At 40.2% G+C, this 26,460-nt stretch overlaps 1 protein-coding gene across 4 annotated transcripts in view; it reads right to left on the reverse strand.

Annotated features, from left to right (window-relative positions):
* The window catches only part of ANKFN1 (ankyrin repeat and fibronectin type III domain containing 1), a 402,168-nt gene that overhangs the window by 360,759 nt on the left and 14,949 nt on the right, over positions 1-26,460 (reverse strand). For all 4 annotated transcript variants that reach the window (XM_083148639.1, XM_083148638.1, XM_083148637.1 and 1 more), the window contains exons 3-4: positions 17,238-17,423; positions 3,613-3,823 (exon numbers count right to left, since the gene is read on the reverse strand). In XM_083148639.1, coding sequence (XP_083004765.1) covers positions 3,613-3,823; positions 17,238-17,417 — 391 coding nt within the window. In that variant the 5' untranslated portion in view covers positions 17,418-17,423. The remainder of the gene's footprint in view (positions 1-3,612; positions 3,824-17,237; positions 17,424-26,460) is intronic.

The raw sequence follows: 26,460 nt of genomic DNA on the forward strand, positions 1-26,460 counted from the left end.
GCTAAAAGAGCGGGAAGAGAACATCTGAGCTCAGGAGTAACCCCTTAGCTCTAAGCATCATCACAATCGGAGATTATTTTCTAGTCCTCCCATTAACCCTTTATCCTTTGGGGATAGGCACCATTTTGTATAGTACAATAATATATAGATTAATAGCATTACCATTGCATGAGACTAGTTAAGGATGGTGTGCAGTATTTAAGACAGACGTATACACATGTCCAATATAGGTAGCGCTCATGCTGTATACTTCTGCTCCACAGGAGTTTCTGTCCTCCATGAGCTTCCCTTAGGACACCTGTGTTAAGGTTTGACAGGTGTTCCCCCCCAGTCAAACGCCCCACCTGACATTGTCCTTTGAGCTAGTCCATACTATTATTGCATCTTAAACAGCAATTCTGGACAACTACTGTATATGCCAGTATGTGATAGTAGTGGGTAACAGTGGGCCGATTGCATGCCCATTGGATGTCCTACATCTATTTGAGGCAGTTAAATACTTCAGATAGTTACTAAATAAGCTAAACATACCATACAGTATGTTAGGTAATAGAAGCTGTTCTCTGTGGCTGTGAATTTAGCTTTGCCTATAAAAAAAGTTTTTTGTATGTCTTTCTATGTTAATGGACCAGCACTCTGCACTGCCTCTAGCCTTGTACTTGAACAAGATGAGCACTAGGACCAAGAGTGATTAGGGAGGTCCGGCCACCAAACTGATGTATATCTGCACATGTGCAGGATGCAGCCATTTTCTGTCACACATGCATATCTTAGCTATTGAAGTGCGACACTTTATACCATTAACCTTACCTGCCATATGGCTGATATTACCACTGCTGGGTATCTGTATATTACTGTGCATATTCCACTGTTACTGCTGTTCCTTATAAACCTACAAGTGTGGTTAAGGATCACTGTTACCTGTTACATACCAACTAGGTTCCAATAGAACTCTTCAACATTTTAACTACCATAGAAAAGGGGGAACCTTATGATAGCCTGATATGTAAACTTTCTCCACCATTTGGGATTTAGGGAGTCCATGTACTAACCATTGTAGATAAATTGGATGGAGTTAAAGAACCAGTCAATCAGCTCATATCTTCTGGCTGTGTTTTAAAAATGTCAGGAGCTGGTTGGTAGGTACTATATCGCTGTACACTTTATCTCTCTCCAAGGATTAGTACATAGACCCATGCTGTTCAGCAATGCCTTGAGTGGTAAAGACTACACATCCCAGTATATATGAGTAGCTAGGAAATTGCATCATGGGTGTTCATGTGATGAGAGCTAGACATTAAGGGGGTGATTCTGATATGCGAACTCCCACTTACATTCGTTTGGGGAGTTCAATGTTGAAGATCTACACATGTGCATAAGTGAATATGCGCATGTGCAGGTCTTCACTGTGGGTGCCCTCAGAGACTTGCATAGTCTCCAAGGTGCTTGCACCAGGGGGGCGCAGAGTACTCATTATCTAACGCATTGATTGTTGCAATAGCCTCCTCACCGATTTTCCTAAAAGATTCTTACCACTACAATCCATTTTCAATGCAGTTGCGAGGCTTATCTTCCTAGCTAAACATTCAACGTCTGCTGATCCGCTGTCAGTCTCTCCATTGGTTGCCTGTATTTTCCCGTATTCATTATAAAATACTTGTACTCTCATAGAAGGCAATTACTCTGACTACACCGACTTATATCTCTTTGCTTATCTCAAATATATCCCCACCCGACCTCTCCGCTCTGCACAAGATCTGCGTATCTCATCCACACTCATTACTAGATCCCATTCACAATTGTGGGACTTTCTTCGGGCACCACTCACCCCATGGAATGCCCTTCCATGCACATTAAGACTCTTCTCTAGCCTCCAAACTTTCAAGCGTTCCCTGAAAACTCATCTCTTCAGGCAAGCTTATCATATACCAGAACCCCCACATAATCTCTAGTAGCATTCATATTTAATTTTAACAGGACTTTCAATCTGATTTTGACTGATATGCTACCGAATCCTATCCCTCCAATTATCCCTATAGATTATATGTTTGCGAGCAGGGCCCTCCTACCTCTATGTCGGTTTGTTACTACCCAGTTTGTTTTATCACTGTTTCATACTGTGAAGGGCAAAGGAGTTTGCTGTGCTATGTAAGAAATTGGAAATACATAAATAAATACGATAGAAATGGGCTTTGCAAGCCATATACTGTACAGTTGCTAAAGATGCTGTATAATGGTTCTGAGGAGCCTAAGAAGTGTTTAATTGAAGTCTTCACATTGTGATTGGGGACTGATTTCATGTGGTTGGGATATCTGGAAAATATGGCTGGTCAGTGTCAATGGGGTTGGTAATCTGTGGAATGTAGATCTGAGGGAAAAGGGCTATATTTTTGAAGTGGCAGCATTTGCAGGCCTCCGCTTCTCAGTCGGTTGAAGCTGGGAATGTGAGATAGCACTTATATTTGGTGTACACCATGCCAGTCTTTACATAGAATGCTTATAAATGTTCAGCTCTAACTCACTGGGAAGGAAGTAGCATGTTGGAAAAGCTTATATTCCTTCTGTAAAGTGTGTGCTGCCTTCTATTCTTGATACTTTTTCTAATACATTCAAAAAAAGACATACATCAGACAATACTTAACACTACTCCCTTTATACATAATATTCGCCAGGTTTGGATTAAAAAAAAAAAACACAGAAAGGAAAGGAATTTGCCTAAATGAGATAAAGTCAATTAATTTTAATATTTACCCATTTTGATGACCTACTAGCAAACATTATGTCATGTTGTGAGTCCCATTGAATTCCCATCTCAGTTCTTGCCACCAGGACATCCCTAGTTCTTTATATTTTTTGCATTTTTACTTTTTTTTCATGACGCTGAGGATCTCTCTCAGTCTGTCAAGGTTGACTAGATTAGGTTTGGTGCTTGGTCTCCACCACCAGTGCCAGAGGCACTGTTTTTCTTTCTTTTTTTGTATAGTTTGTAATTTGTATTTTAAATTAATAAAAAACTAAAGAGGGGTTGCTTTCATCTTGCAGTGATGCTAGGCTTACATTCTACCAGCATGATTTCTGATCAAAATCATCATTGACCTAATTAATTCTAATGACTGGCTTGTGTTATATTCTCAACTAATTCCCATTATTTATGTTACTTTTATTTACTGGTTTTTATTTCTGTGTCTCTAACACCCTATTGTTTCTCTTCATCCATGACTCTCTCTCTCTCTCTCTCTCTCTCTCTCTCTCTCTGACACTTTTTCTCTCTCTTCCTCCTACCTTTTTTTTTCTCCCTTCCACATCCTCTCTCGTCACCGCTCCATCTGCCTCCCCTAAAGTTTTTCCCCGTCACCAAATCCCTTCCTCCTCTGTGCATCTCTCACACAGGAAGGGTCAGAGTCCATACTGTCATTGCATTCCAATGTCATAACATATTTTTTTTATCAGCAATTAATTTTATTTTATAGCTTAAACATTGACTATCATCAACCAAAATGATAATCTTAGTTCTACAACATGATTTTGGTGCAGAACATTGCAAGGATGACTATAGGTCACAACAATCCACTAAAAGTGCATCTAGGGCACAAATAAATTCACAGTACTCACAGTGTGGGCTCTCCCTGGCTCCAGCTTTCAGTAGAGTTCGGGCAATAGGCACATTATTTGTCATGATAGCAATATCCAAGGGTGTCAGTCCTTCACTGTTGGGTGTATTAAGGTCCAGTTCATCAGCTGGAAACTGGTACAGAAGAATCTGAACAGCATCCAGGTCCTGCTGCTCAACTGCCTCGAACATTGCTTCGTTGCACTGAAAGTTCTGTTACAAAAGAACACAAAAGTCACACAAGGTGAGCAACATCAATAACAGTGTTGGCTTATAACAAATGTATATTAAGAAAGACTACAAACATAAAAACAACACTTTACCACTTTACTATAAAGTCTTATTTTTTTATTTCTGAACCTATTTTTCCTACTTTACGAGTTATAATTATATAAGATTGCTTTATGTATTTACCATGGATTTATTTGACACAAAAAAGGTTTTTGGTAGCTCATAAGCATTTCTTCGATTTTATTGTAATCAATTAAAATGTTTTATTTTATTACACTGACATTTGATTTTTAGCTATTCTGTAACAATCACAGTATAACAATAGCATTACCTTTTCTTTTCTCCGCTCCAAGGGCTTAAGTCAAAGAGGATTATAATTATAACTTTTATAACTAAAAACCACAGATCAGTGAAAACAATAGGCAGAAACATCTGTTTCTATATATAACCTGGATTATTTACCAAATAACGTTTCCAACTTTCTAAGCTCCACAATCACAGTTTGATAAAGCTCTTGGCCATGTACTATATAAATAATGAGCATACTGAGGCTGATTTAGAGTTGGACATAAATCTATTTGCACCAAGTTACAATGTGATTTGAGTACAATTTATTGCACTGCACAACTTGCAACCTTGTTTGGGATATATATTATTCTGTATTTTTTACCGAAATCCAACTTGAGCTTGGTGAGATGGGTCAGACAAGTTCATATTTAACTTCAGTACAGTAGGGACATGAAGAACCAAGCCAACCACATCAAAACATAGAATTCGACAGCAGATAGAACTCACTTGGCCAGTCTAGTCTGCCCTAAACACACGTGCAAGCACAAACTTAGTACATTTTAACATTGTGGAAGGAAATGGGGAGAATATACAAACTCCACACAGGTAGGGCCATTGCAGGAATCAAACCCAGTACTGTGAGGAAGTAATGCTAACAGATGGACTGGATTTTGGTATATTCACATGAGTGCGTGATGCTTTAAAACTGTGCATGCGTATATTTACGCATGTGCCGTGTTCGAGTGGCCATGACAAACAGAGTGTTTGCCGGGTGCTCACACACAACACTGCAGGCAGAGGGCGTGGGGAGATGGGCCGTGGGATGTCAGCTGCCCATCATGTTCCCCTCCAGAACACATGCAAGACTAAGACACCTGAGAGTGTCTTAGATTTGCGTGTGCATTCCACATTATTCGTTGGTTGGCTACCATCAAATTATGTGGGTGTCACCCCATAGACTGCAAATGGATGTTTATGCTAAACATCCATTTGCAGCTGTGCGGGTGAATTGGCCCTGCAAGGAGACTCTGCGAACTACACAGCACTGCGTGTCAACCAGAATCACCCCCCATATGTAATGCACTAAAACCACAACTTACCATTTAACCTTTTAGGTCAGAAAAATTATTGTATTTTTAGACCAGATGCATCCATTTGCTAGATTTAACCCTTTGAGTACCAAATGACTTTATCACCTAACAGGCGAAGATTAGTTTAAAATTGATGAATTTGTTACATTATCACATTTTTTAAATAACCGCTATATCAACATAATTCAGTATGGTTTTTTTTTTTAAAGTCTGAATACATCTGCCCTGCGCTTTATGGATCAGGCTTTGATAACTAGAGAGGTTAAGGGTGAACTAGGAGCCAATGTCATCACAGTGTAGGTATGGAGGCACAAGAGGTGATATCAGGCTGTATCCCTATTTAGTCAACAATGCAGGAATCCACAAGCATGCATACCAATAAAGGAGATCCTCAGTGCTGCATGTGTTAGAGACATTTAACTTGTAATTAGTAGTACCATGAGCACGGAGAACTTGAGGAGAGAAATACCCAGGAAATAGATGACAACAAGAACGAGTGATAGAGACAAGAAAAGTATGATGCAGATTGGAGAAGAATGTGATGCAGAATGGAGTAGAGTGATGCAGACAGAGTGGAGGAGAGTTAGATGCTGAGTGCTGGAGAATGTAAAGCCGAACAGAGGAGAGTGTGATGCTGAGTGGAGGAGAATGTGTGGCAGAGTAGAGAAGAGTGTGATGCAGAGTAAAGAAGAGCGTGATGCTGAGTGGATGGGAATGTTATCCAGAGTGGAGAAGAGTGTTATGTAGAAAGTGATGCAGAGTAGAGAAGAATTTAATGTAGAGTTGAAAATAATGTGATGTAGAATGGAGGAGACTGTGATGCAGAATAAAGGAGAGCATGGTGCAGAGTGGAGGAGAATATAATGCAGGGTGGAGGAGAATGTGATGCAGAGTGGAGGAGACTGTGATGCAGAGTGGAGGACACTGTGATGCAGAATAAAGGAGAGAATGATGCAGAGTGGAGAAGAATATAAAGAAGAGTGTAGGATAATGTGATGCAGAATGAGGGAGAATGCGGTGCAGAGTGGAGGAGAGTGAGAAGCACAGTGGAGAAGAGTATGATGCAGATTGGCGAAGAATGTGATGCAGAATGGAGGAGACTGTGATGCAAAATAAAGGAGAGTGTGATGCAGAATAAAGGAGAGTGTGATGCAGAATAAAGGAGAGTGTGATGCAGAGTAAAGGAGAATATAAATAAGAGTGAAGGATATAAAGCAGAGTGGAGAAGAGTGTGATGCAGAGTGGAGGAGCATGTGAAGAGTGGTAACCTCAGGAAGAGAGAGTAAACGCTAAGAGGGAACATTACTAAGATCAGAGTTTCACATAGGATGTTACTATGAGCAACCAATCAGAATTTACTTAATTATTTAGCACCTTCTACAAGATAATATATATTATCTGATTGGTTGCCCATTGCAACAACTCATCTGAAATAAAACTCCCATCATGGTAAATTTCCCCCTAAGTCTTCCTTGTTTCTCTGGTATAATTTATCTATAAATCCTATTAAATTTCACCCATAATTTTCTTCCATGCATATTGCTTTTTGAACTCCACTCCACTGGAGGTTTTTGTTCTTCATGAGCTGGCCTTAGGGCATCTGCATTACTGCTTGACAGGTGTACCGTCCCAGTCAAACTCCCCACCTACCACTGTCCATGGAGCAGATCAGTACATTGTACATAATGACATATTTTTATGCCAAGACAAATGGTAATCACTATGCAAGTCTAAAGCTACAGGTACACACCTGGCTGAAACACTGACAAATGGTAAGTGTACATACACTCTCCCTGATGTAAAATGCCTGACATCACAACTTGGCAACATTTGAATGTGCTCACCCAGTTGAGAGGTCAGTCTCAACATACCAAGATGAACCATTATATCTGTAGACAGATATCAGGCATTGGCTGTGCTGCCCAGCCAGTGCAATATTTCTATGAATGACATTGTGAAGTACACATCTACCAACGGGCTAGTGCTATATGTGCCATTGTGTACACAGGTTAATGATTCTAACTGCTACAGTGAGAAAGCAATGGATTTAGATAGACAGACAAAATGCAGAAAGCCAGAGTTATAAAAAGAAAAAGAACAGCAGAGAAAAAAGGGAAAAGAGCAAATAAAGTGGGAAAAGGAGTGAAAATCAGAAAAAAAGGAAAAAAATGTGAAAGGAAGAAAGTAAGACATGAACAAGCAAGAGAAAAATTAGCAAGATATATGCAATAGAGGCAGGGAAAGAAACAAAGATTACGTGGTTTGGGACAAATAGAAAGATATTCAATAGTGACAAGTGATGGAATGTACTAAAAGGAAATTGCTGCCAAAAATCCCCAAACTGACAAATTTTGGAATCTGGCTGCATTTCCCATATGTACTAAGCTCCGCAATGAGATTAACTCCTACTGTATGTTCGTGTCTTTGCGTTTCCTACTGGGTGGCCTTCACAGCACCCCTGGTGGCCACTGTGTCACTCTACACAGGAGCAGAGGGACTCCCTGGTCTTAAACCTGGAAGTCCTTCTATAGCAACGGATGGCTCTTACCGACATTATTATCACCTGTATGTACCCAATAAGAGGAGGATATATTTCTTTCATTCAAAAGCAATTCAGATTTCCCACACCAACTATAATAGTTTAATGTATGATAATATTTATTATATTTTGTCATATATACAACGCACAAACTATTTTATTTTAAATCATCACTGAGGAACCAAAGATGCCGCATGTGTGCACCTAAATCTATTTAGTGGAAAAAACTATTACATTATATACATTATTTCTATATATGAAATAGTGATTTAATAGTGTTGCAGAGATCACACAGGTTGACTGTTGTAAATGTTATGACAAAAGTCTAATTTGTGCAGAACACAGACACATACTGTATTAATAATGAAACAATTCACAGACACCCTGGAGAAAGGCGTCATTATTTTTTTGTTTCAACCAAGTATGCATACTAAAAACCGACATGAAATATGTCTCGCTACCATTGTACTGTACCTGGAAAGGATTGATCAAGTGAAAAACACAGTGGTCCTTTATTGCCAAAATTCTGCAGTCCTCAGTTTGAAATCAATTCTTTCTGAAGGTACACTATATGTGACTTTTCTTTCAGGGATAGGTTTTTTAGTCAGTGAGTGAAATGTTCTTGTTGGTACTAAATTGGTCACATAGGGCCTTATTCTAGTTCACTCTTTCTGACAAAATCCTTCTTAGATCTACAAAACCATGTGCACTGCAGGGGGCAGATGTAAAATGTGCAGAGAGAATTAGATTTGGGTGGGGTTTTACTTCAAAGTGAGATCTATTTTGAAGTGTAAAAATAAAGCAGTCAGTATTTTCCCTGCACAGAAACAAAATAACTCACCCAAATCTAATCCTCTCTGCACATTTTACATCTGCCCCCCTGCAGTGCACATGGTTTTGTCCATCTAAGAAGGATTTTGTCAGAAAGAGTGAACTAGAATCAGGGCTGGCATTAGAAATCTTGGGGCCCTATACATTGATATCTGTGGGGCCCCTACCCCTACCTAGTGAGGATGGTTAAGCACTAGCGGGGAGAGTTAGGCCTTAGTTGGGAGGGTTAAGCTGCTAGTGAAGGGGGGCTAGGCTGCAGGAAGGGAGGATAAGGGGGGCAGGGGGAGGGATTCCCTCCTTTGGGATGCTGCTGTCAGTATTCTGACATCTCAACACCAGTCACCCAGATGTATCCCATATATTGTACCTACACACACATATAAACATACATATATATACACACACACACACATACACATGTAAACCCCCACACACACACATGTACATACATACATAAGCATATATACCTACATATACAGTACATACACATATATACATTTGACGTACTTTGAAATGGTGAGGGAAGGATTCTATAACCCATGGGTACTCACTGTTGGTACAGACAGGATGTCTCTTAGCTGTAGGGACCAAGGGCCCTTAGCCTTTGGCAGAAACTTTGTAAGTGTGGAGGCCACCTGCGCATGAACTCCATCACTGCCAGGAGAAGATCGGGATGGGGATGACCCTCGTATCCTCTGACATCTGCTCCCTCCAACTGCACCGCAGGCTGCGCATATTGCTGGGCGGGCAGCGGCTCTAATGGCTGGCAGCAGGGCTCCTGAGCGGACAAAGCGTTGAGGTCATGTCCCCTGATGGGGACAGACAAGCGGTGGGGCTGCAGGGGTCTGACGGCAGCTGCTGACACTGCCTTGCACTAGTTCCCGGCTCAGGCAGGAGACGGAGGCGGGGCTGCTCGGTGAACGTCCTCTGCGTCAAGTGATTTGTAAAGGCCGGCACAGCGTAATCGGAGCGGGACTGGGTAAGTGAAAGGGGAGGGATATTGGTGCAGCCCCCGTACTCCCTGTAGGTGTTCCTCATATCTGGCCGGGCCCCTCTGACCCTTCGGGCCCAGTACGGGTGTCCCCCTTGACCCCCCCTGTTTCCGGGCCTGACTAGAATAACCCCCATAGTGTTGTTCAGAACCTATGTTGGTCTTCTTATTATACTTAGACCCTGATTCTAGTTGGCTCTGTAAGTTGCAAATATCCCAGAGACCCCATCCCGCCAAAAATACGCCCCCCCCTGTCACCGTATCCCCTCGTAACCTTGTATTACAAAGACACATCCCCTCGCATATGCCCGCTGCAGGAGAAATCATTCGATGGTCACTGACCATCAAATGATATTTCCTGCCTTCAGTCTCCACTGACTTATATTTGCAGGCAGCCGGACAAAGACAAACCTAGCACCACTTGAGTGGTAGATATGCTTTAATTATGTTATCATTGTGAGTGCATTTTGTAATAAATTTATGTTTGTGCAAAAGATAATGTGACATCAGCCACCAGCCCCAGGAACACCTTGCCCCGCCCACAGTCCCATGGGAATGCCCAATGTTTTCATTGGAACACCATAAAATGCTGGGTGCGTCCATGTCCGTGTGCCACCACCACCCCCGTCTGCCCCCATCCTGCCCTTACCCCCCTCTGCGACATTAAAAATCAAGCTAGGTACATGTTAAATGAAATGTGTACCCAGTGAGGTCCTGGCACAGATTCCAGCATCAGCAAATGCATACATCCTTGTTGACGTCATCAGCTACGATCAATGGGGGGGGGGAGGAGTGCGTATATTCAGTAGCAAAGTGAGTACTAGGGCCGACTACCATTAGGCAGCTGCCTGGCACGGAAATGTGCCCCTTGTTAAGCTCAACATTTAAATGAAGCAGCGGGTCCCATGAACAGCTGCCACTTTTCTCCCAGCACAATGCTTTAAAAAAAAAAAGATATTTGGGGGGGGGGGGGGGGGATTGAAGACAAGCCACAAACCCACCCCTCACTGGCAGCAACCACGCCAATGGCACTATGGAGTTTACCTGCCTGCAGCAGCAGTGGCAACCCGGCTCGTGACACCATGTTCCTCCGAGGCTGCCGACATCAGACCCCCCACCCCTTCCTCCACAGCTGAAGCAAGGGCTATATAACTGGGTGCGAGTACAGCGATTCCTGGGTATTCAGTGAATGAGGCCTAATGCAGGGAAATACCCATTCCCCATCAGAGCCCGCTGCAGCTCCTAGAGTTAGGTAATGGGGGCTCTCAATGCAATCAGGTGGCTGGGAAACGTATATAACTCTGCATATGCGCTTTCTCTTGACTGACTATGAAAGTGAGTTATTGGTAGTTTTGGGGGTTTGGCAGTAGGCAGATGTTTGCCTATGGTGCCAAGAAACCTTGCACTGGCCCTGGTGAGTACACATTATATGGTACAGAATGCACAAAAAGTTTGTTACAGTATGTCTGGTCGTTATTGTGTATATAGTTTAGAATATCATCTAGCATCTACTGTACATGTCTTTACTGTAAGTAGCTTAAAATGGGAGACATCACAGATAAATCCATGTTCTTATGCAGTGTTTCCCAAAGTCTGGGTCATGACCATGTCATAATGGGGTTGCGACTCATTGTTGCTGACCATCAGGCTATTAACTCCTCTGATCTCTCATACAGTGATTCAAGGAGTCTGAAAAATCCTTTGAATCGTCTGTTACTTCAGACACCTCGGATCACTGGAGTCATCAGGCAGCTTCACCGGCCTCACCTCAACACACTGTAGCCCTCATTCCAATCTACACGGTCCCCTTCGTGTTGCCAGAGGGGAGCGATGGTGAACGAATGTGCATGTATATAAACTTTTATGCGCATGTGCAGCCGCTCGGTGTGAGCAGGTGTGGTGACCTGCTTGTTCGCCGTCCCATTCACAACTAGCAGTGCAGGGGGCATGCGGCGGTGATGAGGGGCTGCACCTATAGAAATGCTCATTGTTTCATTGCCCGTCTGCTTCCTGTACAGTGTGCCCGCAAAACCAGAGAGGTTTCTTATATCTGGGAGTGCCTGCAAAATCATTCGATATTCAGCATGCGGGCGGCGGCCATTCATGCGGGTGGCATTAAAGTGACCATATGGGGGGGGATGTGTGAGCTGCGGGCAGCATCTTATCCACACACAATGCTTTAAATTTCACAGTGTTGCATGTGGACCAGAATAAGGTGATGTATGGACAAAATCTGGAGTATACTATAGGAAAGCCTCTGCCTCACCACTGGTGGCATGTCAGTAATGTGTATGAATGTGCAAGGGCTTAAACACCCACTTTCATCATCTGTACATGCTGTAATACCCACTAATGATCTTCAGACCACAATAGTTCGCAGCTTACTGAGCAAACCAGAATCAGGCCCTTTGTTACTTGCATACTGTTATATCAAGTATGGTATAAATGGCTGCCTGGACTGTTCTGAGAAATTAAGTAGTTCTACTGTTTTGTTCCATAATGTGAGGACTCCTAAAACTATTACTGACATGCACAGTAGCCTTTACAATTGGCTTTGTAACTAGTACATTAATATTGACGTTACAGCTGGAATCTTCATTTCACTACAAGGATTCAGTAATTATTATCGGTCTGTTGCGTTTCAGAATTCATTATCAAAATCACTACACCAAGAGCATCCCTATCCTAGACTCATTGAAAGAATAGAAAATGCTCAGAGTCAATGATATTACAATCGCGTCTGCCCATGTACTTGAAATATATTCTCCATACTTTCTATTACCGACTACTGAATACTTATGACTTAGAGATGCATTAGGAAAGCATTTAGTGGTGAAATATTGAGACATTAGCGGAAAAAATAAGTTGCATATATTCTAAAACAGCAGCAGGTCCACTAAAAAAAGATAATATTAAGAGAAAATATATTGAAATATATTCCATTTATCACTTGAAACAAGAAGCCATTGCTGAAGAAGAAAAGAATATTGAATGGTAAATATATTTTTGTAGAAGGAACTCTAGCGTTGCAAAAGGAGATACAAAACACTGCAGGTGATTCAGAGGAAGATGCAGAAGTGCACACAGTCTATTGCTGGCCACCGTCTGCCACTTTATACAAATGGTGGCATAAACTGCTTTCCTTGTGTACATCTATGCAGCAAATGTGCAAGAACTGAGTCGCCTACTGTAAGCATCAATACACGTAGCATTACCAATGGGTTGCACTATCAAAATGTGCACCATCCCAATGGCATGTGCAGCTTATCCACCTGAGTATGGCTTCCTATGTCTTTCATTTCATCTCAGCAGGCTAAGTTTAGGTCACTAGTACCCTCTGCCCGTATATCCAGTTTAGAATGCCCCACTTACAGTATGTCTGGCAGATTATCAGGCCAGAAATAATGAGGCTCGCTTTGAAACTTTAGCTCTGAGTATGCTGAAGACTTAGCTTGGAGTGAGTGCTTGTTTCTTTGTGTCTGGCAGGAAGAGTGACTAATCCTGACTCTTGTGTGTGAGTGGCATGAGTTGGACCAATCAAAGTCAGCCATTGCTACAGCTTCTGCCATCATTTCTTACTTCTCAAAGCTGAATGGTTGGATTGATTATATAAAATTGTTCCTATTGCCTAAAGCAATGAAATGTTGGGTTAGGGAGAATGCGAGACCAAGGGATACTTGAAGGCCTATTGATCTTGACTTCTTAAAGAACTTGATCAATCCAGTTTTGGAAATTGAGAAGGAGAAATATGAGGTTTGCGCGTTTTAGTCCATTTTTTTCCACAACATTTTCTGGGGCTTTTTGCCTAGGGGATATACTAGCTTTCAATTTCCTCTACTGTAATTCTGATTTGTTGTTTAGTCTGTATTACAATTACTGTGTGTAAAATACATACTGTAGATCGAAACCAGATCAACTGAGTTCCTCTAGCCCTGGTTTGTCTTGTAGTATCACAATAGCTTCAATAGTTTGGTAGCGGAAAATGGTCATCATAGATAAGCCATTGTGCTTGCAAAGCACCAGTGTGTTTCATATACATAAACACATACATACATCCCTAATAGTTTAATAATTTAGTTTATTATCTGCAGCCCTATTCTGAAAATAGTTTTAAAAAATTACTATACCAATTAAGGGCTTGATTCAGACCCATTCAGTTGGGTCTGAATTTGCCCATGTTTTCAATGGTGGGGCCTGTGCATACAGGAATATATGTGCAAAGTCCCTGTGCGAACACCTTCAGCAAGTATCACAGTCACTGAGACGTTCGTACTGTGAAGGGAGATAAGGGGTAGGGCTGGAGCAGGGGAATGTCTGACGTCGCATGATGTCAACGCCCGCCCCCGAAATTGGCAATCGCTGATTTTTTCCCCAGTTTGCAGGTAAAAATGCATCTGAACTGACTTTTATCTGCAAATGGGGAAGAAACCAGTCGATGGTCAGTGATCATCGAATGATTTTCCTGCTTGCGACCCCATGCAAGAGGATCCCCTTGCATGCAAATGCAGAAACTTACTAAAGGATCAGTTTATTACACAAACGGTTGAAACACCAACACGTAACAGGGCATTATTGGATTTAGTATTAACTAACAATGTAGATTTAGTTTCAAATACCAAAGTAATAGAACATCTAGGTAACAGAATATGGTCTCACTGGAAATCAACTTCTGTAAACTACAACATACAGGACCGTAAAAATATTAAACTTTAGGAAAGCTAACTTTGAATTATTTAGGAATTCTTTAAAAGAAATTGAGTGGAAATAATTCTTTGAGGGAAAAAATGCAGAGGAAAGGTGGGATACACTGAAAAATTTACTCGAATCACTAACTATTAAATACATCCGAAAATGCAATTAGGGTAAATTCAATAAGAAGAAACCCTCATGATTGGACAAAAAAGTGAGGACAGCAATTAACAATTAGACACAAGCATTTAAATTTTACAAGGATAATGTGAATGAGGAGGCATTCAGAAAGTACAAAGAATTAAGTAAAATTTGTAAAAGGGTAATCAAAGTAACTAAAAGGGAGAATGAAGAACGTATAGCCGATGAGAGCAAAACCAATCCAAAAAAGTTTTTCAAATACATCAATAGTAAATGAAAATTAAAGAAATCTTAGGCCCATTAAACAAAATCAATAGAAAAAGCTTTACAGAGGATAAAGAAAAAGCAGACAGCGGAGCATACAGGTAACACAAATGGGACGAACAAGCTAGATCATAACACCGATTTCACGACAAATGAGTTAAAATCGCGGCTCAACAAAATCAAAACAAAGAAATCGCCAGACCCAGATGGGATTCATCCTAGGGTTCTAATGGAATTAAGGGAGGAAATAGTGACCCCTCTGTATTATGTTTTGTGATCTCACTTTCATCGGATAGGGTACCAAAGGACTGGAGAATAGCAGGGGTAGTAACAATATAAAAAAAAAAAACGGAAAAAGGGTCGACCCAGCTAACTACAGACCTGTGAGTTTAACAGCCATTGTGGGTAAACTATTTGAGGGATTTTTAAGGGATGGTATCCAAAAATATTTAGATCTTCATAACTTAATTAGTATTAACTAACATGGGTTTGTGAAAAATTGATCATGCCAAACAAATTTGCTAGGCTTCTATGAGGATGTCAGCAAAAACCTTGATAATGGAAATCCAGTGGATGTGGTCTTCTTGGATTTTGCTAAGGCTTTGGATACAGTGCCACATAGGAAGTTGATAAATAAAATGGAGGAACTTGGACTAGGGGTAATAATTTGTAGATGGGTAGGGAACTGGCTGTGTAATAGAGAACAGAGGGCCTTATTCTGGTTGGTGTTATCCATTCCGAATTCTTTCGTATGGCAATTTGTAGCTACCTGCGCATGCGTAAGCAACGCAACGCGCATGTGCAACGCAGTGTCTTCGCACTCGTTCTCACCAATACCGTCTACAAATGTCCACCAAACTCCCTCGGGAAATATGGGCGTAATATGGGCATACACAAGGGCACAGTTTCAAAGTGGGCAAATCTGGGCGTACAAGTGGGAGTGCTCGAACAGTGGTAGGCATGCATTCGGACCGGACACCCAGTGCAAGCGAACCAACACGGCAGAAATCTGCAATGTCAATAAGCAAGTTTCAGTTCTCGGAAGGCAATGGTTCATGCGCTAGGCATTCGGATCGCCCAATTAGTACGGCTGCACCTTAAACACTCGCAGCTGACCACAATACAATCCAGTCCTCTAGTTAGAGAATTAGTGATTAATTAAACTCTTTTCACAGGTTTAATTGGAAGCATTGCTGTGTAAATCACAATTTGACATTTTAGAATGATTGCATTTGCCTTGCAATTAAAAAATATTATGCATACATAAAACACAGGTAAAGGGGCAACAATTAAGTATTTTAACTTAACATGATGTAAGGGTTAATCTAAAGTGCTAGTAATGTGTATAAGTGTCATTTAGGAAGTAATTGATTTAATGACAAATAAATATATATGTTATGAGGTACCCTAATTGGATAAATGTGTCATGTTGCTGAAGCATGACTTCCGAATAGAAAAAAAAAAACAGTTTGATTTTGAAGTGTAAATGATTGCTGCTTTAAAAAAACTGGAGATTTCTTACCAAATATCTCACTTTCTGAATCTCTCATCCTATTAAATCTCACCCATCCTTTTTAAATGGACATGTCCATGTCTTTATATATATATATATATATATATATATATATATATATATATATATATATATATATATATATATATATATATATATATATATATATATAATGTGTCTTTTATTTCGCTACTGTTTTTATAAGTTGATTGAATAAAAGTTTAATTTTATTGCGAAACTCCTCTGGTGCACCACACAGAGACATTCTTTTTGCCTTTCAACTTTTTCTGTATTTGCATATGAAATGCTTAATTTCAATGTTTTCCTGGAAAGCATTAACCACTAGGTGGAGAAGCAATGTACTGAACATTAAACACACACAGATTTCTAAATAAATATCCAGTCACCTAAGTAAAACTGATTTTTTTTGTAATGTACATTGAATTGTTGCATTTGTCATTCAAAGAAAATATTTGCAATACAGGTTGAGTATCCCCTATCCGAAATGCTCGGGACCACGAGTATTTCGGATAGGGGAATTTTACGGTTTTTGGAATAATTTTTTTTTAGCATACTTACCTGTCCCCTGATGGTGTCCGGTGGTCCTTCGGCCTCCACGCAGTCCCCGGGCGTCCACAGCAGGCCTCCGGCATCTTCTCCAGGCTCTCCAGCGGTCCCAGGAATGCATTGCGCGAGTGTGCGCGCGCACCGGTGACGTCACCGGCGCGCGCACACACTCGTGCAATGCATTCCTGGGACCGCTGGAGAGCCTGGAGAAGATGCCGGAGGCCTGCTGTGGACGCCCGGGGACTTGGTAAGTATGAAAAGAGGGTTCGGGGGGGTAAAAAAAAAAATAAAAAATCCGAATTATTCCAAAACCCACGGTTTTTGGAATAATTCGGATATGGGATGCACGGATACGCGATACTCAACCTTTACTCATAATAAAAAAATCTCAGGTTTGACAAAAACAACATAATTTTGTTATTAAAAAAAATAAAAATAAAATTATCACTAATTTTATCAAGTAATAAGGAAATATTACTTACAACAGAGGGTTTCCGAAAACGGTCAGCTCTTGCTCTAAAGTAGGCTTCATCAAAGGATGAGTGGCTGCCCTTTAGTTTTTCAGAGAGGTTGCGATATAGGCGCTTGGCTGCATTTGGTGAAGAAGGGGCGCTAATTTTTTTGGGCTGCGTCAGTTGTAGATTTTGCATCTGTTGGGTCATCTTTGCCTGAAAAAATAAAATGTTATTTTTCTTTGCTTATGTTTAGCAATTTATTTAAACAATACTGTACTTTACCAACAATAGTGAAATTAAACTTCTTAACATCTGATGCCAGCTAAGAGATAATGGTCCGCACTCAGAAAGCATAACGTAATAATTTGGAATTTAAATTTGGTCATTAATGATTGTTAAAAAGAGAATACACTCAAATAACTTAAGGTGCACATACACTAGTACGATTCACTTGCAATTTGATAACTTTTTATGCAAGTCAAATGAAAAGCCTCCAAATCGTATGTGATTGACATTAGGTTTGATGCGATTCCCAGTCCCCTGAGCATCACATAGGAGCCTAAAGATGGCACAGGTTGCAAGTTAAATAAGTCACGTTGCTGGCCAAGCCAGGTAGGCTTGGCTGAGATTCCATATGATACATTGTATGTAAAATTACTGCATGAGTAGCGTATGTGGTCCTGCCACCCAGGAGGTACCAGGGTGGCTCAATGGGGGGAATTGCGAGTGACTTCTTCCGTCTGAGATGTCGCACAATTGTATGGCCCAATTGTATGGCCCAATATATGTAGTGATATTGTGATTTAAATAAATAAAAAAATACTAACCACAGTACCTTTGCGCTAAAATCCTTTTTATTCTTAGTATATGTGTCCTATGCCATAAAATCCATGATAACTACACTAGAAAATCTTTTGTAAAGTCATGTCAACAGCTAATTTACAGCATATATATAGAAGAAATTGGCAAGTTAGAGCTTATAATTGTATATTTTTAAAAATTAATTAAATACATTCTTGTGGGAACTTTTTAACTTGTTGTCTAAGAGTGAATCTCTAAAATTAGTTTAGTATGCTCCTTTTAAAATACCTATTTATGCATGGGAGACAAATTTTTATATTATCAATGAAATCAGTGATCAATTGTGTGTCACCTTACCAAATAACATGCCAGTTATGTATTTTATTTTATAGAGGATTAGGTTTGTCCCACAATCACCACATCAATTGAACCAATTTTCTAATTGGCCCATATAAAGGTTTGTCAAAACTTGGTCACCATTGCAGTGCCCAAAATCTGTAATCAGCAAATACTAAAAATTATTTACAATATTTGTTTGACATAATGAAAGCAATGGGCAGTTCAATTAATTGATGCAATCCACCAAAGAACAAGAAATCAGACCATAAATATTAATCTACTTCTCTAGTCCTGTTTGTATATAGTGCTTGACATCCCATGTTACACAAATGTATGTTGATGCCAGCTAATATTTAAAAATGTCCAAAATTAATATTAAAGTGTCAAATCTGAGGTTGCAAAAAGTCACTTACTGTACAAATAGTAGAATGAAAGGTTACAAAGTATCAATAGAGGTATAGTATGTAACCCATTGGTGGATTAGTAAATGGTTTGTGAATCTACGGGCATTGGTAAATCCCCTTGGAATACCCAGGGCCGGCAACAGGGGGGGTCAAGGGGGACAAGTGTGACGGGCCCCAGTGATCTGAAGGGCGCCATCTGTGTGTGGCTGAGTCTGACAGACTCACTGTGTGCCACTGCTGTCTACTGTGTGTGCACCAGAGCCATCTACTCTGTGTGTGCACATGGCCTGGGGCCGCAGGCACACAGCAGTACCTGCCGCTGTGGCCTCAGTCTCTGGCCCCTGTACTTTTACTGCGCCTGCGCATGTCGTCTGTTCTGCACTCTGCAAATGACCAGCCCTGCCTGCTCGTAGTGCTCAGCGATCTTTTGGGAAAGTGACAGGCCAACAGCAGCCGGGAGCCAGCAGAAAGCAGGAGCCAGGTCAGCAGGACTTAAAACGAGAGAAGTCTGCACCTGAAAGCAAGCTCTGGAGCAGCGAAAGATTAAATGAGGCTCATGCAGAAGAGCATTGTGTGGATTTGGGATTAGGTGGGGGGCCCCAGATATATTATTGTACAGGACCCCAAGATTTCTGTTGCCAGCCGTGGGAATACCCCTTTCATAGGTTTGATCATTTATTTTTGATCCTTTTAGAAAACTACAGTGTAGTTGGATCAGACAGCAAAACTTCCTAACATGAATAATTCATAAATTGGTGATAGGCCTCTGGTAGATATTCAGATATGTTCAGTTAATGCAACTCACTTGCCTACGTGTTTTGTCATGACATTGTATCCACAAACAGATATTTTAGCACTCTTTGTTCTTATGGGTTGAAATGATTATTTATTACTTTTATTTGACTTTTCAAACTATTTTCTAAAACCTTCTATTGTAATTATCTAAAAGTGTGTAAGTGCTTTTATACTGTGTTATAAAGGATATAAATGGGACTTTGAATACTAGACATCAATATCAAAATACAAAGATGTTGCATTCATTTTCATGATCTCAATTTTCTTGCCACAGACACATTAACTTATTAATCGTTACATATCTTATCTAGAAGAATAGGAGGTGCTGTGATATTTCTAGCTTTTATATGTTTAATAGTGAAAAATCTTTTAAAAAGGTTTTTAATATAGCAATTTAATTCTACAAAGGATTGAAAAAAGTTGTTATTGGATGAAAGAAGCAAACTTTCAATTTTTCATTCATAATTTAATTTGAAAATCCTTTAAATGTAAAATTTTAAAAAATTGTCGCTGGGGTTTGAATAGTCTTTATATTTTTATGTAATTTGTTGTCTCGATGAGCCAGTAAATCTCTATCCATTCTTCTTTTCGGGAAGTCCAAATTTGACCCTTTAGCAAGTAATGAGATAACAATACCTGCTATAAAGTATCTGTGTTACAAACTAATTTGTCTGAAGAAACACAGTTTTTAAAGTTACACACTATGGTTCTTTCATTATTTCTTCAGACCTCTGTAACATACAGTATACAATTTTTTATGCATAATGATTTTTATACAGTATGTTAAAATAGTTTTTATAGGAAGTTAGAAATAAAGGCATTGATATGTAAATTTGTATCATTGGTTGAATTTTCAGACACATTCTTTTAATCAAATGGTAATGTGAAATTATTAAATTTAATAATCCGGCCCTGTTTTAGTTGTTCAATGGCATATACATAATTATAGTTTACAAAGCATGTTACATATAAAAGCAGGTGAAGTGACCAGGGCAGCTTAATGGGTCATACATTGCCCGAGGAATAAATGGCAGGCGGATTGAAGGTGGATTGAAGCTGGTTAATACATCTACCTCATTGATTATAAAGATTACCGATTTATATAAATATCAAAGGATTGTATAAGTACTTATAAAAGGATCTGGCATATTCTGAGTCACATCAGTGTAGGTCCTAGCAATCCTGGTCACCACAAACTGCTTGGATATGCTGACACTTATAGAACTACAAATGTCAGCATACCCATGATTGCTAAATAATTATGGGACATGTACTTCTATACTGAAAAGAACTGTTAGAAACTCATGTACTGCAAAAAAAAACTGTTGATTTACAATTATGCTTTATTGTATTATTCATTGCTACAATAAAAACATAAAAAAACAACAACTCATCAACACAGTGGGAAACTTTTTTTCCTTTAACCAATGTGTCATTCATCTAAATCGTTACATGTTTGCTTCTTATTTATGCTTTTAATCAGAGGGGGAGAAATCATAAAACTAGACAATTAAGTTACTCCTTGCAGAACTGCATAAAAAAATGACAAACCAGAATGCTTGGCAAGAACTAACTAAAATGTGAAAATATTGAAGAAATTGGTCACAGCTGATTGGTTACCAGTGGTAAGGCCTGGGAAATGGCGTAACCACAATTAACTTAATTTTATTTATTATTCATTTATTAACAGTTTCTTATACAGTGAAGCAAATTCCATTATGCTTTATAATTGAACAAACAGATAAAACAAAACTGGACCATAGCAGACAATAATAGAGGTAGGAAGGCCCTGCTTGCAAGCTTACTATCTATAGCAGGGGTGGCCAGACGGATTCAGTATGATATCCCGGCGGTCGGGATCCCGGCGTTCAAAATCCCGACGCCGGAATCCCGACCGCCGAAATCCCGACAAGGGGGGGACGTGGATCGCCCCCCCTTGCGGGCTCGCTGCGCTCGCCACGCAGCGGGCCCGGTGCCTCGCTACGCTCGGCACGCTAATTTATTCTCCCTCCAGGGGTGTCGTGGACACCCACGGAGGGAGAAAGTGCCGGGATTTCGGCGGTCAGGATTCCGGCGTCGGGATTCTGAATGCCGGGATCCCGACCGCCGGAATTTTAACTGCATCCCGGCCAGACACTTGTAACCTGGAAACTACTTTTTGTACACTGACTTACCAGTGATTTACCAGTGTCTATCCCTGTGCTAAATATCCCCCTCCCAGTGCAATACGCCCCTTACATATTATGCCATATGGAATGAGAAAAATTTACATTATGCCACACAGTATGAGCCAAAAATCACATTTTGCCACATGAAATGAGCCAAAATTCACATTATGCCACATGGTAAGAGCAAAAATCACATTATGCCACACAGAATGATGCAAAATTGTTTTATGCTTAGGAAGGAGGAGGGCAAAGGGGGTGTCTTTACAAAAATAAATTCATGCCACTTGCTGCTTGTGATGGAGTTTTGTGCCCACTTGAAAATAAATTGAGGGGGGCACAAAACTCCATCACAGGCAGCAACTGGGATGAATTTATCATTGTAAAGAGACCCCTGTTTCCCTCCCGCCGCTCAACAGCAAATGAAAACCCCCTTGAATAAATCCATCTCCTCACATGTAGTGCATGTTCCCACCATTACTGTAAAATAGGGTCCTTGCTGCTTGGGTCCAACTTGCCACTCTGACTGCCAGCTTCCTCTGAGATCTCCGAGTACCACCGCTGCTGAGTCTACTTGCTGCTGAGCCAACCTACTGGCTCAGCCTCAAATGGGTTCAAAGGCGCTTCTTTCTTGCAATGCATGGGTGACATCATGATATATGCATATCTGGGAATGCTGAAGGCTCTGTTCTCTCAGAGGCTTCAGCAGCTATTTGCAAGGTTTTTGATCGTGATCTACCGGCGAGAGCTTTGCAATCAATGGGTAGATCGTGATTGACCTTTTGGCCAGCCCTGACCTATAGGCATTGATACATAAGGATAGGTGCTATCTATTGCATAGTTGTCCACCAGATTGCAACGGTACTAGGTTGGCTTCTTAGAATATCACATCACAGCAATAAAGAACCAGGGTCATAAGGATGAAAAAGTAAAGAAATAAAAGATATGTAGCGGATATGTGTGGACTTTACAGTGGGAATATCATTTTATAGTAAAGCTTATGACGGTTGAGTGAGTGGTTCTGGAATGTGATAAGATAGCCTGAAGAGGTGAATTTTCAGGGAAAACTTGAAGGTTTGGAGACTAGGGGAGTGTATTATTGCACGTGGTAGTGAATTCCACAGAACGGGTGCGGCCCTAAGAAAGTCCTGCAATCGCTCATGGAAGAGAATAATGAGTCTGAATGAGAGAGTTAGATCTTGAGAAGAGTGGAGAGGACAGGTTAGGAGATATTTTTAAATAAGCAAAGAGGTGTACATTGGTGTAGTTTGGTTGATGGCCTTATGTGTCAGCAAAAATATTTTATATTGAACTTAACTGCAATAACCTGCATGTGCAGTTGCACCTGTTCACTTTAAGCCCACCAAAGCCATAGATTGTTAGAACTTAGCTAGCCTAAGAGAAACTAGCTAAGAGATTGGTGCCAAGGGACCCACACTTCACTTAGGGGCTAATTCAGCATGAATCCCTAGCAAATGCGTACCGTAAGCAAAGTGCATGCTGTAAGGAAAAAAGCTACTGAAAATCCATACGGATCGCAAACACAATGTGGCAGCAGCTTCATTGACATAAAGCCATGTTTGGGGGTGAAAACCTGCCATTTTCTGGGTGTGGTAGAAAAAAACTAAGGTGTGTATAGGCGTTTTCAGGGTGGGCCACTGAGACAGGCTGGAAGTGGTCATCGCTGACATCAGTCATAGATTTGTGGAAGCCTCAGAGCTGCTTACATTTGCAGACAGTGAATTATCACATTAGTGACCCATGTTGAATTACTGTAGCTCCTTAAGGTGAAGAGGAGGCAAAATTCCCTAATATCCTTCCTGCCCTATTCTTATACTGTTTTCCGTCACCCCCTACCTCACACATTCTTTGGCACTTTCCACACATTCAATTTATTGAGCATTTTTGTGTTCTGAACATACATCTCTTATAAGGTGAACAGTACCATGGATTTGAATCATAATTTTTCATTAAATAATATTCAATGTTTTTTTTTTTTTTTACAATTGAAACTCATTAGTGGATGTGGACACAAGTCATTTTTCAAACACAGTATGTAAAATTTAAGGCAGAATTGAATTGGCTAGAACCTTTCCTTTCACAATTTTATCTCTCTCAGAGCTTTAAATATACCTCTTAATGGTAATGTACGTTTTGAGAAGTTGATGTGTAAACTTATACTACGTGCTATCTGAAATAGAAGTCAGTTGATACTTTGGCAAGTTTTTATCATATCCCATTTTGGTCAGATGGTCAGTGCTGGGTAATATTGAGCTTTTTCATCTTTGAGCCTTTTGCCCTACTAGATTTTGAAATATTGCAAAATAAAGTTATTAAAACAAATTGTATTTTTTGACAAAGATATTTCAGGATTATATATCGCTAAATTACATTTATAAGAACAATCATGAAATTATATTTCCCAACATATAGAAGGAAATATTACAAATATCAGAATTATAAAACGAAAAATAAATTCATTATCGTAGAAACTTCAGAGAACAATCAGTTAACAGACATTTCCAAAACTCCTGGACAGAGATATAAGACTGAGCTGTCCTTTCAGGAAATTACCTTAAAATGTAGAAAATGTTGAAATTTTTCAAAGTAATTATTTCAATATGAAACTTTGAATGAGCTTCCGTTTTGCATTCTTCTGAAGTCCCATGTCACAGAAACAATGATTGTGCAAGTCTCCTCATGTCTCCCATCTGCTTCAGTTGTTTATAAAATGGGGTAATACTCATGTACTATACACAAGGGTATTCGATTACAAGTAATTCCCAGAGGTAATGATCCACTGAAAGCAGACACAGGCTGATCTCACAAACACATGGTCAGAGAGTGAGACAGGGGATAATTGAGGAGATTGACGTGTCAGCTTCCTTGTTACATCAGAAAGATCGTTGATGAGCTGTTTTCCCGGAGCTAATGCAGAAAATTCCAACAATTTGAGGCATCCTCTGTGTGGTTCTTTGCATATTCCAATACAATAAAAAAATATATATATATTTGAATTCAAAATATTCAAAAATAGATGAAAAATATCAGGTACAGTAGCCACTAATACATCATTGTGGTTTATATTAAAATGACGGGTCTCTTGTAGAGTTCAACACAATTTACATAAAACAGATTGTTCAGGGAAACATTTGCAAAGCTGCAGCCAATAAATTATCTAAATTTTTTTTGTGTAATTTATGCAAATAGAGTAAGATTAAAATTAGCTTACTGTATATTCAACTAGCAGTGTATTACTTTAATAGGGAATCCCTGTGGTAAATAGAACACTTTTGGTTGTTCTGTGAAAAGCAAGCCATCAGGGTTTATTAATCAATTCTCTGGCTTATTAATCAATCAGCTGTTTTATACACCACACATTAGCCTCAGCATTGCATTAGAAATTAAACTGACAAAATTTGCACGACAAAGCCATCAAAATACTTATTGATATAAAAGCCTATTGTACGTTAATGGTTTGTTATTTTTGCAAGCTCTAGGGGGATTATTTACTAAAATTCTATATCCCCGTACACAGTGCACTCATTTTCTATTCAATCTCAATTCGATCAGGATCAAATCGCACGGCGCCATGTACGCTCTCTATTTAGACTATATAGTACAGATCTGTACTTGATAGTCTTGCCTGCACAGTCTATTTTTGTTATTTGATTTCAATGCCGCAGTGCATTGGGATTAAATCGGGATAGAATGTTGTGGAAAACGTTAGATTTTGCCTACAGTATATAAGCAAAATCAAATAGAAAGACAAAATCGAACCGTGTGTACGGGACTTATTGAAGATGGGATGTTGTTCATAACAACCAATTTGAATCTAATTATTTATTTACCACCTTCTAGAAATGAATAGAGTCTGATTGGTTGCCCACAGCAACATCATATCTTCAAAAGAACTCACATCTTAGTAAATAAACAGCTAGCTGTCTATATACACTTGCACGTATCATAAAAGCACCCCACAGATTGAAAACTCTAATAACAGTGAGCCCCCTCACAGTGTAATCTGACCCAGTAATTGGGACAGCGGCTGCCCCCCTCTCCCCTTCCAGACTGTGCCATCCAGTTAAACCACTTGCTGTTGTTTCTGACCTGGCAATTGGAACCGCAACTGGCTATGCTCACTCTGCATACAGCACAGTGCAGGGCTGCTATATACCCTCATCAGCAGCACATGACACATAACGTCCGTGCTGCTGATGAAGGGACTCTTGGTCCACACTACGCTGCACTATATGCAGAGTGAGCATCAGCAGCTGGTGTTCCATTGCCGGGCCAGAAACCATAGCTGTCGGCAGGTGATACCCAGATGGCATGTTTTTTTGGGGGGAGGGGGTGAGCACTGTGGACAAGACAAGGGGTCATTTTATTGGCCCAGCCCTCACAATGCAGTTGTCTAAAGGCTCCCACAAGCCTCAATCAAGCCTCAAAGACACCAAACACTCACCCTGCTGCAAAACTGCAATCATAGAGAGGAGATTCCAGGATCAATACTCCTGTCAGAACCAATTTTGCCACAGCAGCCTGAAGAACTGGAGGTAGGAAAATAAAAATGCAGCTTGTACCCTTGAACGATTAATTCTGGGACATATCCTGGCAGGATTGTGTCCAAATGCTTGACAAACCTACAGAACGGCTCCAACCCTGGGGTCCCCCAGGGGGGATTGAACTCCACCACAAACTGGGCTTTGGGATGGACTTAGGATCCTGTTGTGAAGCTGTTGCAGT

This window comes from Crinia signifera, chromosome 6 (genome assembly GCF_055691185.1).
Source record: "Crinia signifera chromosome 6, ASM5569118v1, whole genome shotgun sequence".
Lineage (NCBI taxonomy): Eukaryota > Metazoa > Chordata > Amphibia > Anura > Myobatrachidae > Crinia > Crinia signifera.